Below are 17,494 nucleotides of genomic sequence, written 5' to 3' on the forward strand. Positions count from 1 at the left end.
ATCCCATAACAAAAAAAAATACAAATTAAGAAATATAGTATAACAACTATTTACATAGCATTTACATTGTATTCAGTATTATACGTAATCTAGGGATGATTTAAAGTATATAGGAGGACGTGCATAGGTCATACGCAAATACTATGCCATTTCATGTAAGAGACTTTGGTATCTGTGTTTTTGCTATTCACGGCGGTCCTGGGACAAATCCTCTGAGGATACTGAGGAGATGGCTGCAATACATTTTGCTTATCCATTCATCAGTTGATGGATATTTGGTTGTTTCCATTTTTTGGCTATCATAAATAATGTGACTGTGAATATTCATGTACAAGTCTTTGTGCAGATATGTTTTCATTTTGGGGGAACTACATATCAAGGAGTGGAATTCCTGGGTCATATGCAACTCTATGCTTAACCATTTTAAGGAACTTCCAAAATGTTTTTCAAAATAGTTGAAGCATTTTACAATCCCATCATCAATGTTTAGGGGTTCCACTTCACATCTCACCCAGCACTTATTATGTCTACCTTTTCTATTTTAGCTATTATAGTGGGTGTGAAAGTATATGCCATTTGGGGTTTTGGTGCTTTTTTCTTAACATTTTAAAAAACTGTAGTAAAATATATACAACATAAATTTTTCCATTTTGACCCTCTTTTTTTTTTTTTTGAGAAGGAGTCTCACTCTGTCGCCCAGGCTGGAGTGCAGTGGCGTGATCTCCACTCACTGCAAGCTCCGCCTCCAGGGTTCATGCCATTCTCCTGCCTCAGCCTCCCAGTAGCTGAGACTACAGGCATATGCTACCACGCCTGGCTAATTTTTTGTATTTTTAGTAGAGACAGGGTTTCCCCTTGTTAGCCAGGATGGTCTCGATCTCCTGACCTCATGATCCGCCCACCTCGGCCTCCCGAAGTGCTGGGATTACAGGCACGAACCACCAAGCCCGGACAGCTTTTTGACCATTTTTAAATGTACAATTTAGTGGCATTAATTTACAATATTGTGCAATCATCATCACTGTTTCCAACTCCCAAACAGAAACTATTATGGCCAGGCATGGTGGCTCACGCCTATAATCCCAGCACAATGGGAGGCCAAGGCAGGTGGATCACTTGACACCAGGAGTTTGAGACCAACCTGGTCAACATGGTGAAACTCCATCTCTACTAAAAATACAAAAATTAGCCAGGCATGGTGGTGCACACCTGTTGTCCCAGCTACTCAGGAGGCTGAGGCAAAGAACTGCTTGAGCCTGGGAGGTAGAGGCTACAGTGAGCCGAGATTGCGCCACTGCACTCCAGCCTGGGCGACAGAGTGAAACTCTCTTCAAAGAAAAAAAAAAGAAGAAAAAAAAAGGAACTCGGCTGGGCGCAGTGGCTCACACCTATAATTCCAGCACTTTAGGAGGCCGAGGTGGGAGGATCACATTAGGTCAGAAGTTTGAGGCCAGCCTGGCCAACATGGTGAAACCATGTCTCTACTAAAAATACAAAAATTAGCCAGGTGAGGTGGCACATGCCTGTAATCCCAGTTACTGGGGAAGCTGAGACAGGAGAATTGCCTGAACCTGGGAGGTGGAGGTTGCAGTGAGCCGAGATTGCGCCACTGCACTCCAGCCTGGGCAACAGAGCAAGACTCTTGTCTCCAAAAAATAAATAAATAAGTCTATCACCCTTAAGCACTAACTTCCCACACCTCCCATCCTTTGGCATGTGGTAGTTATACTGAACGTGATAAATTCAATTTATCTAACTACCTTCTGTCTATAAGAATTTATTCACTCTAGATAAGTGGAATGCTACAGTATCTGTCCTTTTGCATTTGACTTGTTTCACTCCACATAATACATACTGGATTTTAAAGGTTCATCTATGTTGTAGCATGTATCAGAACTTCATTCCCTTTCACAGTTTTATAATATTCCATTGTATGTCTATGCTACATTTTGTTTCTCCATTCTCAGAGTTGTTTTCCTTTTTCTAATCAAGCATGGTTGTAGGGGAGACAATGTTAATCAGCTTAACAATAATGCACAACCCTCACATCAACTGTCTGTGGTTTTGAGATGTGCCTTAATAACTAATGTTGAGCATCTTTTCATGTGCTTACTGGCCATTTCTGAATCTTTTTTTGAGACATGGTCTCTCACTGTCACATAGGCTGGAGTGTAGTGGTGTGATCTTTGCTTACTTCAACCTTGAGCCCTTGGGCTCAGGAGATTCTCCCACCTCAGCCTCCCAAGTAGCTGGGACTACATGTGCACACCATCACACTCAGCTAATTTTTTGTATTTTTAGTCGAGATGGGGTTTCACCATGTTGGCTAGGCTGGTCTCGAACTCCTGACCTCGAGTGACCCACCCACTTCGGCTTCCCAAAGTGCTGGGATTACAGGCATGAGCCACTGCACCCAGCCTTACTGTCTTCGAAATCCAGTATTTATTTTGTGTTTACAGCACATTTCAATTTTGACTACCCACATTTCAAGTGCTACACAGCTACATGTGACTCATGGGTTACCATATCACTCTATCTTTAGACCTTTAACTGGTTTCTGAATTTTTCTTAATTTGGATGACATTTTGCCTTGTTTTCGCTGCCTTCCCTTCACCTTCCCCCAATTAATTCTCAGGTAACTATTCCTAATCTGTAACAGTTATAACAGCAAAAAGATGGCAAAATATAGCAGGTTACAAAATACTACATAATGGTGTTTACAAATTTATATATTGTATTTTTCCAAATATACAATCATAATGCTACTGCAAGTGATCACAATCAGCATATGACTGTGAGGGCTTGTAGACAGTAAGTTATAATGTTTGTCACCTATTTGTATAATTTACTCTATATGCTGAATGTCTCTTTTTAATTCTCAAGGATACTGAATAAACGATTATCAGTGCTAAGTATTCTGCTTCTCCCACTTCAGAATCTGCCTAGTGATTTTAATCCATGAGAGCAATTTTCTTAGCTTAGTTTGTCAGTTCCTACAGTTTCCTGACTAAGCAGTTATTTGAAAAGAGTTCAGAAAGTGTCCTTTCAAATTGTTTGTATTTTTACAGTAATTCCATTCAATATAACTACCACTTGGAAATCCTACTATCACCCTCCCTTGACACATGGCCAGTTCAATAGATCTGGACTTCAGCAAGCAATGCTGCAATTCTAAGACTCATTTATAGGTCTTAATGCTAATGACTATCCTTTCATTTAATATTAATCAAGAAAGAAGTGGATATGAGAATAACAGTATATTTAAGAGTCATAACACATCACAAACTGGGTATCACTTCCACTCTAAAGAAAGAATAATACATCATTACTATGTGCCAGAACAAAACTAGCCTTGATTCAGCCTTCTTGATTCAGTTTCCTAATTGCAATAATCACATCATTCACTACATTAAGTAGCCAACTTCAGAGAATTATCAATGAAACCACTATGTGGATTTTCCCAGATGCAGACAGATACAATCTTTATACTGCTTCAATTAATTAACACAAAAATGTAACATCCTGAATGAAATCAGTCTTCCAAATAAGTACTACTCTCTTAGGTACCAAATATTCCTTATTTTGGAGCATTTATCCTTTTTGAAACAAAAAACACCAGATACTGATTTTGCAACTAGGGCCTCACTTGTCTTCAAGCCTTAAAAGTCTATCAATATAATGACCACTTTCAGGTCTATGATTCTACAGAATTGGCCTAACCCAATATCCCCAGTGAGTCAGTGTCAAGTAAAAAGTAATTGTAACAGATTAAATGGGAATACAGATTAAGGAAAAGCAATGCATAGTTTAACCAATCCAGTTGTAAAGACCATTTTGAGACAACTAAGGAAAAGTACACTGGGTATCAGATGATATGAAGAAGTTTTTAAAATAAGAAAAAGTAAAAAATTAATAAGTAAGAAAAAGTATGGTAGGCCAGGTACAGTGGTTCACATCTATAATCCCAGCACTTTGGGAGACTGAGGTGGGCAGATTACTTGAGGTCAGGAGTTTGAGACCAGGCTTGCCAATAGAGCAAAACCCCATCTCTACTAAAAATATAAAAATGAGCCCAGCATGGTGGCGCATGCCTGTAATCTCAGCCACTCACGAGGCTGATGCACGAGAATCTCTTGAATCCGGGAGACAGAGGTTGCAGTGAACTGAGATCACACCACTGCACTCCAGCCTGGACAACAGAGTAAGAATCCATCTCGAAAAAACAAAAAAAAAACTGCTATGGCCTATAGTCTTACCTTGATAAAAACTAAATAAGGAGAAAAACAACATGAATATTTAAAAGCTCAAAAGTAACATCTCTACTTAATCAAAGAGTAATCAATAGTTCTTCCTATCAAAAGAAATAATCTGAACAAAAACCTAAATAGGCGTATCTCAATCATTACACAGTAATCAGCACAATGTGATAGATGTTAATCTGTAATAGCCAGTGGATCATGAAGTGAGTTCTAGCCCATGTAATTGCCCAATCATGAAAAATGATGCTTATCATAAGAAATCCTAAAATAGTGCTGCAGTAATAACCTCACAACAAGCAACTCAAAATGAAATAGCAAAATAAACAGTGAACTAAAAACCCTAAAAACTTGTCTACTATTGTCTTGAGAGAGGTTTAGGCTATAACAATTTTATTAGTCACTCTATTTCATAAATCCTCACCTCTTTTGGAGTTTTATGAGCTGCACAAAGAAAAATCCATTGTTCAGTTGCTGTCATTTGTGTGCAAGTATCTGGATGGCATTCACTCTGTTAAAAATAATTAATTTCTTAATATGTAAAATAATAATGAAAAAGCTTATCATTTAGGTTACTATATTTCCATAACAAATTCTAGAAGAAAGTTAGAAATTTGGAGAAGTTTTTGTAAGCACATTAAGCTATAAAAACAGAGAAAAAAAATCAGAACTTTCAATTACAACTTTGACTTAAAGAAAATATTACCTGAAGTTTGACAGCAAGTCCATTTAGCTCAAGGCAGAACTGCCTGAAAATGCAAATACATAAATAAAAAGTCATTATCTATTCTCCACAGCAATTTTTAGAATATTAGCTGCAAAATGAGAATCCCATCAGTATCATTCCTCCTCCCTCACAACCATTATCAAACCCAGCTGAACAGACGACAACACATTTCTTCTAAAGGCTTACAGATTAAAAATAGAAAACCAATAACCCTCATAACATCCAATACCAGAGTTCAGTGAGCTGATCATTCTCTTATATACTAGAAATTAGTACAATTTTTCAGGGAAGTAATTTGGAAATATTTACCAAGACTTTTAGGAAGTGTATACTTTTTGACTAAGTCATTCTTCTAAGAATCTATTGTAATGAAATAATCAGATCTGCATGCAGATAAATGTATAAACATGTTCACAGGAGTTATATATGCATATGAGAAAATTCCTGAATTGTAGAAAAATTCAGCAACTGGAGGGTAATAAAATGTTGGTATACAGAAACACACAAAGAAATTACAGCAGGACACAGTGGCTCAGGCCTGTAATCCCAACACTTTGGGAGGCCGAGGCAGGCGAATCACCTGAGATCAGGAGTTCAAGATCATCCTGGCCAAAATGGTGAAACTCCATCTCCACAAAAATACAAAAATTAGCCAGGTATGAGCGCGATGCCTGTAATCTCAGCTATTTGAGAGGCTGACAAGGGAGAATTGCTTGAACCTGGGAGGCAGAGGTTGCAATGAGCCGAGATCACACTACCGCATTCTATCCTGGGCGAGAGAGTAAGGCTCCATCTCAAAAAAAACAAAAACAAAATTACACTACAATTACATTAAGACCATCAGTTGTAGACAGTTATGTGATAAAAAGACAATCTTCTATGTCACAAAGACAGTTTTATAGCTGTCAAAATACTGAACATGTTCCCTCCAAAAGTCCTACCTATTAATATTTAGTTCAATGTATCAAGTTAGCTAAATCAATACTATGTTTCCTCATCAGAAAAACTGAATCATTTTGGTTCCCAAAACAATGCAAAGCTAAACCTATATAATCAGAAGACAAAAAAAAAAAAAAAAAATCCCCCCAAAAAAGAAAAAAACCAGGATATATATGAACAAATTTGGTAGAAAAAACTTTACTTACTGCACATTGTAACAAAAGAAAACAAAAAGGCAAGGGTCAAATTTTCAGCTGTTTGTAACTGCATTTCCTTTCCAGATGCCTAATAATGCTGTCCTTAGATTACAAAAATAAGATTATTTCTTTTTTTTTAAATTAATTTATTTTTGTTATACTTTAAGTTCTAGGGTACATGTGCACAACGTGCAGGTTTGTTACATATGTATACATGTGTCATGTTGGTGTGCTGCACCCATTAACTCGTCATTTACATTAGGTATATCTCCTAATGCTATCCCTCCCCCCTCCCCATGACAGGCCCCAGTGTGTGATGTTCCCCTTCCTGTGTCCAAGTGTTCTCATTGCTCAATTCCCACCTATGAGTGAGAACATGCGGTGTTTGGTTTTCTGTTCTTGTGATAGTTTGCTGAGAATGATGGTTTCCAGCTGCATCCATGTCCCTGCAAAGGACATGAACTCATCCTTTTTTATGGCTGCATAGTATTCCATGGTGTATATGTGCCACATTTTCTTAATTCAGTCTGTCATTGATTGACATTTGGGTTGGTTCCAAGTATTTGCTATTGTGAATAGTGCCGCAATAAACATACATGTGCATGCGTCTTTATAGCAGCATGATTTATACTCCTTTGGGTATACACCCAGTAATGGGATGGCTGGGTCAAATCCACCACCACCTTTAAGGATACTCAGCTTCATTTCTCCTCACCAAGTTTCACTTTGAACTTGGGCTGTTAATTTTAACTTGAAATTGGAGGAGGATTTGTTATTCCCTGAGATCTGAATTCTGTTTGTGCCTCTTAATAACATTATTTCTAAATCACCATATCACCATCTACTGCCCCCTATCAAGTAGGCTGCATGTTATGTGTTTTTTAGTTGTTTTCCACTAAGTGGTAATAAAGACTGGTTGTGGTAAGTAAGTTTCTTACCTAACCTAACCCTTTTACAGCCAATAGCAAAATTAAGTTGATTCAGCAGTGCTGTGGGTATAATGTGGCAAATAATGCAAAACTTACAGCTTCAAGTTAATTTAATACAGGGCTAACATGTATACAGTTGTGCAGCTGAAGAGACCAACCAGAGCTGGAATCCAGCCTACATTCCAGTCACCACACATGTATCCTGGCATAAAGGAGTAACTTTTCCTAATCATTAAGACTCAATATGAGCTAGTGGGAGATTTGACTGAAGTCATGACCCAATTCAAATTATCATCATTATATAATCAACTGCATTAACTAAAAATGGCAAGTGTACAGCCTCAACTCAATAAAGGATGTATGCAAAAACAAACAAAACTCTTCCTGGTCAACTAATAAAAATATATACAATACAATAAAGAGATAAAAGAATATATACATGATAGTCCAAAAAGTGGTCAGTAGAAAAAAATAACAAAAGTAAAAATAGCATCAGAACAAATGAAATACTTGTGAGCAATATTTTATGTAAAGTTTTACGTAATGTTTTATATAATGTATGTTTCACAGAATAAGTTAAATAGGGAGGTAAATGTTTTCTTAGACCTGAAAAAAAAAAAACCCTTGTACACTAAAATCAGCCCTTATTTGTTAGGAGTTATGCTTGTAACGGAAAAAACGGCCAACCACGGTGGCACACGCCTGTAATCCCAGCACTTTGGGAGGACAAGGCAGGCGGATCACGAGGTCAGGAGATCAAGGACATCCTGATCAACATGGTGAAACCCCGTTTCTACTAAAAATACAAAAATTAGGGGCCGGGCGCGGTGGCTCAAGCCTGTAATCCCAGCACTTTGGGAGGCCGAGACGGGTGGATCACGAGGTCACGAGGTCAGGAGATCGAGACCATCCTGGCTAACACGGTGAAACCTCGTCTCTACTAAAAAATACAAAAAAACTAGCCGGGCGAGGTGGCGGGCGCCTGTAGTCCCAGCTACGCCTGAGGCTGAGGCAGGAGAATAGCGTGAACCCGGGAGGCGGAGCTTGCAGTGAGCTGAGATCCGGCCACTGCACTCCAGCCTGGGCGACAGAGCAAGACTCCGTCTCAAAAAAAAAAAAAAAATACAAAAATTAGCTGGGCATGGTGGCGTGCGTCTGTAGTCCCAGCTACTTGGGAGGCTGAGGCAGGAGAATTGCTTGAACCTGTGTGGCGGAGGTTGCAATGAGCCGAGATCACACCACTGCACTCCAGCCTGGTAACAGAGCGAGACTTAAGACTCCTGTCTCAAGGAAAAAAAAAGAAACAGAAAAAGAAAAAGACATGCTCACCTACTTTCATCATTAATGCCAAAGCATAAGAAAGCAGTTATTTTCAAGGCTGATTAAAAATAAAGCAAAGGATGTACTACATTGAAGTGCTTGCTGTCTTGGGTTGTAAAAATGGGAAAATACCTACAAACTCATACTTTCAATTATTGTGCATTCAGATATGTAAAAAAGTTAGAAATAGTGACGTAATTTGTCTAAAAATCAGCAAAGGGTACAAAGAAGTCTTAGCATCCTGAAATTGCTGAACTGTTATGACACGACAAAATGTCTTGGCCATATCTAAAGAAGCATGCAGTATCAAAAAGTAAATATTTTTTAAAAGTGCCTTGTCTTCAAGTTGAGGCACACAACACAGGAAACATGGTCAAATTTATTCAGGAAAAGTCATATTTCTACTCTACTTATCTAAAAATCAACTTACAAATAATAAGCCCCAATGAACACACACCTACTGCACTCTATATTTATTAATAATCTGTCAACTCATCCCAGCTCCCATGTGCACTGGAAAATTTATAATTTCAAGAAACACCTAGTAACTTCAGAATATATCTGCTTCTAAAGTTATTTCCACCTATCCACTAATTATCAATTTTTTCATTCAAAGGGTATTACAAAAAACACCAAAACTCCTTACTTCAGGATTAAAATTAATCTCTATTTACCAAAGACAAGACTGGAAGTTTGCAATAATTTATAGGTAACTTATCAGATACCAAGCCTAGACTAGGAACTAGAAGTAATCCTCCACAAAAACATAAAGTGGCCAAGTGCAGTGGCTCATGCCTGTATAATCCCAGTGCTCTGGCAGGCTGAGATGGGAGGATCACTTGAGCCCAGGATTTCAGGACCAGCTTGGACAACACAGTGAGACCCCATCTCTACAGAAACAAAGGGGGAAAAAAAAAAAGACAAGTCGGGCACGGTGGCTCACGCATGTAATACCAGCACTTTGGGAGGCCGAGGAGGGCGGATCATGAAGTTAGGAGTTCGAGACCAGCCTGGCCAACATAGTGAAACCCTATCTCTACTAAAAATACAAAAATTAGCCGGGCATAGTGGCACATGCCTGTAGTCCCAGCTACTCAGCAGGCTGAGGCAAGAGAATCACTTGAACCCGGGAGGCAGAGGTTGTGGTGAGCAGGGATCACACCACTGCACTCCAGCTTGGGTGAAGGAGTGAGACTCTGTCTCAAAAAAAAAAAAAAGACAATAGATGACACAAAGTTATGCATAAATGGGGAAATGGAAATACCGTATTAGTGGTTAAGAGATACAATTAAGGAAAACCATGAAATAAGATAATAAAACCCAGGCTGGCATGGTGGTAATCCCAGCACTGTGGGAGGCCAAGGTGGGCAGATTGCTTAAGCCCCGGAGTTTGAGATCAGCCTAGGCAACATGGTGAAACCCTGTCTCTACAAAAAATACAAAAAACTAGACAGGCTTAGTGGCATTCACTAGTAGTAGTCCCAGCTACTCAGGAGGCTGAGATAGGAGGATTGCTTCAGTATGGGAGACAGAGGCTGCAATGCGCCAAGATTGCACCACTGCACTCCAGCCAAGGCAACAGATCAAGACCCTGTTTAAAAAAAAAAAAAAGGTGGGGATAATAAGGCCCAAATCAATAAATGTAGAAAGGGTGGCTCAATACTTTGGGAGGACAAAGTAGGAAGATTGCTTGAATCCAGGAGATTGAGACTAGCTTGGGCAACATAATGAGATCCTGTCTCTACAACAAACTAAAAAAATTAGTGAGGCATGCTGGCACACGCCTGTAGTCCCAGCTACTCTGGAAGCTGACGTGGGAGGATCACTTGAGCCTGGGAGGTAGAGGCACAGTAAGCAGTGACTGCACCACTGCACTCTAACATGGGCAACAGAGTGAGACTCTATCTCAAAAAAAAAAAAAAAAAAAAAGAAAAGTAGAGAGGCGCAGAGGCAGGTCCAAGTTATCAGCTCTGAAACCACCTTTCAAAACAAGTGACTCTGTAGCATACTTTGATCTGGAAACAACCAGTGAAGAAAGCTGAGAACCTTGTGACACTGAAAATGCCAAAGCTTTAAAATTTGGCTTCTTAGTCTGCAGTTACATAGTAAATTTTATGATTCATAATTATCATTAATATGAAAGTTTTGTGAGAGGAACTACTAGTATTTTGATGTAACATAAGGACCTACCTTAAATGTTCATACTTCCACACACCTTCATCTTGGCCTTCAGGTGGTTCAAGAATTTTGTCAATATTGGAGCAATCTGCTCTTATGTTCTGTTGAATATACTAAAAACAAAGAAGTTCTTATGGTTAATTAAATTATACCACCTGGTAAATCTTATATTAAGTACATATAATTTTTGAATACATAACTGCTCTTGTGGTTCAACTTGGGTTATACACTAAATAGGAAACCAAGTGTAGAATCATAATCAGTAACTCAGAAAAAAGTAGGTTACCCTTACTTATTTACTTATTTATCCTTCAATTCAACTTCATTTGGATAGAATCTACTACATAAATGCAGATATTGTATTTGTCAGGACTGGAATTGGGATCAAAATTGCAAACCGTGGCCAGGCGCGGTGGCTCAAGCCTGTAATCCCAGCACTTTGGGAGGCCAAGATGGGCGGATCACGAGGTCAGGAGATCGAGACCATCCTGGCTAACACGGTGAAACCCCATCTCTACTAAAAATACAAAAAAAAAAAACTAGCCGAGCGAGGTGGTGGGTGCCTGTAGTCCCGGCTACTCGGGAGGCTGAGCCAGGAGAATGGCATGAACCCGGGAGGCAGAGCTTGCAGTGAGCTGAGATCCGGCCATTGCACTCCAGCCTGGGCGACAGAGCGAGACTCCGTCTCAAAAACAAAACAAAACAAAAAAAAAAATTGCAAACCATAATTTCTTTTTTTTTTTTTTTTGAGACAGGGTCTCACTGCATCACCCAGGCTGGAGTACAGTGGCACAATCTCAGATCACTGCAATATCCGCCTCCTGGGCTCAAGCAGTCCTCCCAACTCAGCCTCCTGAGGAACTGGAACTACAGGCACACGCCATCACGCTGGGCTAACTTTTCTGTATTTTGTAGATACAGGATTTCGCCATAGGCAATGTAAATATAACTATGGTACATATTGTAATTCCGTTTATATGAAGTGTCTAGAATAAGAAAATCTATTGAGACAGAAAAAAGATTTGTACTGGCATAGGGCTTGAGGGCAGAGAGGAAGGCAGAGGAGACTAAAGATGGTTACTAATGGGGATGAGTTTTCCTTTAAGAAAGGATAAAAATGTTCTAAAAGGCCAGGCGTGGGGGCTCATGCTTGTAATGCCAGCACTTTGGGAGGCCAAGGCGGGCAGATCACGAGGTCAGGAAATCAAGACCATCCTGGCTAACATGGTGAAACCCTACCTCTACTAAAAATACAAAAAATTAGCAGGGCGTGGTGGTACACACCTGTAGTCTCAGCTGCTCCGGAGGCTGAGGCAAGAGAATCGCTTCAACCCGGGAGGAGAAGGTTGCAGTGAACCGAGATCGCGCCACTGCACTCCAGCCTGGGCAACAAAGCGAGACTCCGTCTCAAAAACAAAACAAAACAAAAAAAGTTATAAAATTAGACTCTAGTGATGGCTGTGCAACCCTGTGAATATAATCACTCTAACTGTATGGGGATTCGTGTGGTATGTTCATTAGACCCAATAAAAGTTGTTTTAAATAACTAAGTTTAAAAAAAAGGCAAGGGAGGGTCACTTTCAATTTTTAAAATGTAGTAACAAAAAAATTTAAATTTCAGATCTCTGTAATGCTTTATGCAATCTTTTGGATATTCTGAAATGTGAATAGGTTAAAGTAAAAGGGTGGTTACAAAAACTAACTATAAGGCCTTCTTGAGCCAATCAATTTTGCCTACTTCAGACAATCTTTCTTAAATATCACTTGCGTACTCAAAACCTTTTTTCCCCAAACAAAAGGTCTCACATATTTAGTACTGAACCAGCCTACTGCAGAGCATAGAAACCAAAAGAAAAACCATTGTTCCAATACAGCATGTCCAACTGTTCAGATGATGGTGACATTTTCAGCTTGATATGGTGACATGATAGTGATCTTGATACAATATTAAATATGTGTGCCATCTCATGTAAAAATTCCGTCTAGATCCAGTTTGGTTTTTTTCCAATGTCTCCTCTTAGAGTTGTACCTGATTTTATTACTCAGTATTCATCTGAATTCACTGGGGAATGTGACGATTTTGCTTTTGTTTCTTGGTTGGGGATCACTTGATTCTAAAAGTCTTGTGGGAAGGCACGGCAAAGAACAGAGTCATGCACACACACGATGACAGGGAAAGGGATCAAATACTTTTTTTTTTTTTGATGGAGTGTTGCTCTTGTTGCCCAGGCTGGAGTGCAATGGCTTGGTCTTGGCTCACCACAACCTCCGCCTCCTGGGTTCAAGCGATTCTCCTGCCTCAGCCTCCCGAGTAGCTGGGAATACAAGCACCCGCCACCACGCCTGGCTACTTTTTGTATTTTTTGTGGAGACGGAGTTCACCGTGTTGGTAAGGCTGGTCTCGAACTGACCTCAGCGGATCCACCCACCTCGGCCTCCCGAAGTGCTGGGATTACAGGCGTGAGCCACAGTCCCCAGCCTCAAACATGTTTTAATCACTCTTTAATTATTACTGAAACCACTCTCGGCCGGGCGCAGTGGCTCAAGCCTGTAATCCCAGCACTTTGGGAGGCCGAGACGGGCGGATCACGAGGTCAGGAGATCGAGACCACCCTGGCTAACACGGTGAAACCCCGTCTCTACTAAAAATACAAAAAAACTAGCCGGGCGAGGTGGCGGGTGCGTGTAGTCCCAGCTACTCAGGAGGCTGAGGCAGGAGTATGGCGTAAAAACCTGGGAGGCGGAGCTTGCAGTGAGCTGAGATCCGGCCACTGCACTCCAGTCCGGGCGACAGAGCGAGACTCCGCCTCAAAAAAAAAAAAAAAGAAACCACTCTCCCTGGTATTTTTTATCTTATCCTAATGTTTCAAAGTCTTAATTCTCTCTCTCCTTGAGGAGATACAGGTAAATTGTATACCTTCTCCAAAGGCCACCTCAAATTCCATGTCACAATTCTGTCCAAATCTCTCGTTCCCCTAGTACACTCAAGCACTCCCTGATTATTCGAATCATCGCAGAACTCCATCCGATTTCCTGCCATATTTGTAATTTGTATACATTAGCAATCTGTCTATTCATTTTTGTCGTTCCTGTTCCCACTACACCTTCTATGGATAGAACTTTTTTTTGTTTTTGAGGTAAGAGTCTCACTCTGTCACCCAGGCTGGAGTGTAGTGGTGCAATCTCAGCTCATCACAACCTCTGCCTTCCGGGTTCAAGTGATCCTATCCTCTCAGCCTTCCGAGTAGCCGGGATTATAGGCATGCGCCACCATGCCCAGCTAATTTTTGTATTTTTAGTAGAGACGGGGTTTCACCATGTTGGTCAGGCTGGTCTTGAAGTCCTGACCTCAAGTGATCCACCTGCCTCAGCCTCCCAAAGTGTTGGGATTACAGACGTGAGCCACTGCACCTAGCATTCTATGGCTAGAACTCTTAGCAGCATTTATTTCACACTTAATAGCACAACTTACTAGCGCTTACTTTCATGTGTCTCCTTCATATAGCGAGTCCCTGAACACAGAGACTTTTATTTATTTATTTATTTATTTTATTTATTTATTTTTGAGATAGAGTTTCGTTCTGTCACCCAGGCTAGAGTGCAGTGGCGCTACCTTGGCTCACTGCAACCTCTGCCTCCTGGGTTCAAGCAATTCTTCTACCTCAGCCTCCTAAGTAGCTGGGATTACAGGTGTGTGCCACAACACCTGGCTAATTCAAGACTGCCTAGGCTAATTCAAGACCACCTAAGCTAGTTTTGAACTCCTGGGCTCAAGCAATTCTTCCACCTCAGCCTCCCAAAGTAATGGGATTACAGGCATGAACCACTGGGCCCAGCCCAATTTTAATTATTTAATCATGTATTTAGAAACTGACTTTACTTATATAATTACTAACTTTTGTTATTAAGTGGAGTTACAAGCCTCAATCTTGAAGACATCTAGAATCCTTTTATTGATACCAATTTATGTAAAGCAAAAAAGAAATCCTTAACTTAGAAATAAAACAAAAATGTCATTTTGGCGAGTCACAATGGCTCACTCCTATAATTCCAGCACTTTGGGAAGCAGAGGCAGGCAGATCACCTGAGGTCAAGAGTTCAAGACCAGCCTGGCCAACATGGCAAAATCCCGTCTCTATTAAAAATACAAAACCTGGCTGGGCGCGGTGGCTCAAGCCTGTAATCCCAGCACTTCGGGAGGCCGAGGTGGGTGGATCACAAGGTCAGGAGATCGAGACCATCCTGGCTAACACGGTGAAACCCCGTCTCTACCAAAAATATTTAAAAAATTAGCCGGGTGTGGTGGAGGGCGCCTGTAGTCCCAGCTACTCAGGAGGCTGAGGCAGGAGAATGGCGTGAACCCGGGAGGTGGAGTTTGCAGTGAGCCGAGATCGCGCCACTGCACTCCAGCCTGGGCGACAGAGCGAGACTCTGCCTCAAAAAAAAAAAAAAAAAAATACAAAACCTGGCCCGGCATGGTAGCACACACCTGTAATCCCAGCTACTGGGAGACTGAGGCAGGAAAATCACTTGACCCTGGGAGGTAGAGGTTGCTGTGAGCAGCAATCATACACTATTATTGCACTCCAACCTGGCAGTGAGACTCTATCTCAAAAAAAAGTCATTTTGTTTTCTATAAAGAGTCCTCCACACTTTTATGCAATAGAGGCAACTATCATTTTTTAAAAATGAGCTAGGAAGGATGGACGAGGTGGCTCCCGCCTACAATCCTAGCACTTTGGGAGGCCGAGGCAGGTGTATCACAAGGTCAGGAGTTCGAGATCAGCCTGGTCAATATGGTGAAACCCCATCTCTAATAAAAATACAAAAATTAGCCAGGCATGGTAGCACACGGAGGGTGAGGCAGGAGAATCGCTTGAACCCGGGAAGCAAAGGTTGCAGTGAGCCAAGATCACGCCACTGAACTCCAGCCTGGGCGACAGAGCAAGACGCTGTCTCAAAAAAAAAAGTACTTGAAGAAATGATGCTAAAAAGTTTCCAAGTTTGTAAAAAGATGTAAGTTTGCAAATTCAAGAAGCTGAGTAGGCTGGGAAAAAAAGAGGAATAGGGAATTATTGTTTAATATGTATAGAATTTCAGTTGGGGAAGATAAATTTCTGGACACGGATGGTGGTGATGGTTGCACAATGGGAATGTACTTAATGCCACAGAACTGTACACTTTAAAATAGCAAAAATGATAAATTTTATGTCTCATATATATTGCCACAATTTTAAAAAAAGCTGAGTGAACATCAAACAAGATAATCCCAAAGAAATCTACATCCAGACACATCATAATCAAATGGCTAAAACCCAAAGATAAGTCCAGGTGTGGTAGCTCAGGTCTGTAATCTCAGCACTTTGGAAGACCAAGGCAGGAGGATCACTCAAGCCCAGAAGTTAGAGATCAGCTTGGGCAACATAGTAAGACCACGTCTCTACAAAATATAAAAATTAGCCAGGCATGGTGGTGTATGCCTGGAGTACCAGCTACTTGAGAGGCTGAGTTGGAAGGATTGCTTGAGCCTAGGAAGTCCAGGCTGCAGTGAGCCATGATCATGCCACTGTACACCAGCCTGGAATGAGAGAGTGAAACCTTGTCTCAAAAAAGAAAAAAAGAAAAAAACACCACTAAAGAAGACAGAAGAATCTGAATGACGGCTTCTTTCTCATCAGAAACCATGGAAGCAAAATGGCAAAACATTTTTAAAGTGCTGAAAGACTTAGCAGGCTGAGGCAGGAGGACTGCTTGAGGCCAATAGTTCAAGACCAGCCTAGGCAACACAGCCAGACCACGTCTCTACCAAAAAAAAAAAAAAAGTCAGTCAGGGGTGATGTGCTACTGTAGTCATAGCTACTCAGAAAGCTGAGGTGAGAGAATCTCTTACGTTCAGGAGTTTAAGGCTGCAGTAAGCTATGATCATACCACTGCACTCCAACTTGGCGAAAGAGTGAGACCCTGTCTTAAAAAATATAAAAATAGAGTCCAGGCACGGTGACTCACACCTGTAATCCCAGCACTTTGGGAAGCCAAGGAGGGTGGATCACGAGGTCAGGAGTTCGAGACCAGCCTGGCCATGAAGGTGAAACCCCACTTCTACTAAAAATACAAAAATTAGCCAGGCACGGTGGCAGGTGCCTATTATCCCAGCTACTCAGGAGGCTGATGGATGAGAATCGCTTGAAACCAGGAGGCGGAGGTTACAGTGAGCCGAGATCATGCCACTGCACTCCAGCCTGGGAGATAGAGTAAGACTCCATCTCAAAAATAAATAATTAAAAAATAAAAATATAAAAATGAAAATAAGGCCAGGAAGCCAGGCAGGGTGGCACACGCCTGTAATCACAGCAATTTGGGAGGCTGAGGCAGGCAGACCACAAGGTCAAGAGATCGAGACCATTCTGGCCAACGTGGTGAAACCTTGTCCGTACTAAAAATATGGAAATTAGCTGGGTGTGGTGGCAGGAGCCTGCAGTCCCAGCTACTCGGGAGGCAGAGGCAGGAGAATGGCTTGAATCTGGAGGTGGAGGTTGGAGTGAGAAGAGATTGTGCCACTGCACTCCAGCCTGGGCGACAGAGCAAAACTGTCTCAAAATAAATAAATAAATAAATAAACAAAAGGCCGGGCACAGTGGCTCACATCTGTAATCCCCGAACTCTGGGAGGCTGAGGTGGATGGATCACTTGAGGTCAGGAGTTCAAAACCAGCCTGGCCAATATGGTAAAATCCAGTCTCTACTAAAAATAGAAAAACGAGGCGGGTGTGGTGGCACACACCTGTCGTCCCAGCTACTGAGGAGGCTGAGGCAGGAGAATCGTTTGAACCCAGGAGGTGGAGCCTGCAGTGAGCCAAGATCACGCCACCATACTCCAGTCTGGGTGACAGAGTGAGACTCCACCTCAAAATAAATACATAAATAAATAAATAATAAAAATGTGCTAAAA

General features: G+C 41.2%; 1 protein-coding gene across 4 annotated transcripts in view; it reads right to left on the reverse strand.

The window, feature by feature from the left end:
- The window catches only part of LOC117094682 (10 kDa heat shock protein, mitochondrial), a 57,725-nt gene that overhangs the window by 6,778 nt on the left and 33,453 nt on the right, over positions 1-17,494 (reverse strand). For all 4 annotated transcript variants that reach the window (XM_033230759.1, XM_033230757.1, XM_033230758.1 and 1 more), the window contains 3 exons: positions 10,559-10,659; positions 4,963-5,005; positions 4,681-4,767 (listed from right to left, as the gene is read on the reverse strand). In XM_033230759.1, coding sequence (XP_033086650.1) covers positions 4,681-4,767; positions 4,963-5,005; positions 10,559-10,659 — 231 coding nt within the window. The remainder of the gene's footprint in view (positions 1-4,680; positions 4,768-4,962; positions 5,006-10,558; positions 10,660-17,494) is intronic.

Source organism: Trachypithecus francoisi, unplaced genomic scaffold (genome assembly GCF_009764315.1).
Source record: "Trachypithecus francoisi isolate TF-2019V2 unplaced genomic scaffold, Tfra_2.0 Lachesis_group13, whole genome shotgun sequence".
Taxonomy (NCBI): Eukaryota; Metazoa; Chordata; class Mammalia; order Primates; family Cercopithecidae; genus Trachypithecus; species Trachypithecus francoisi.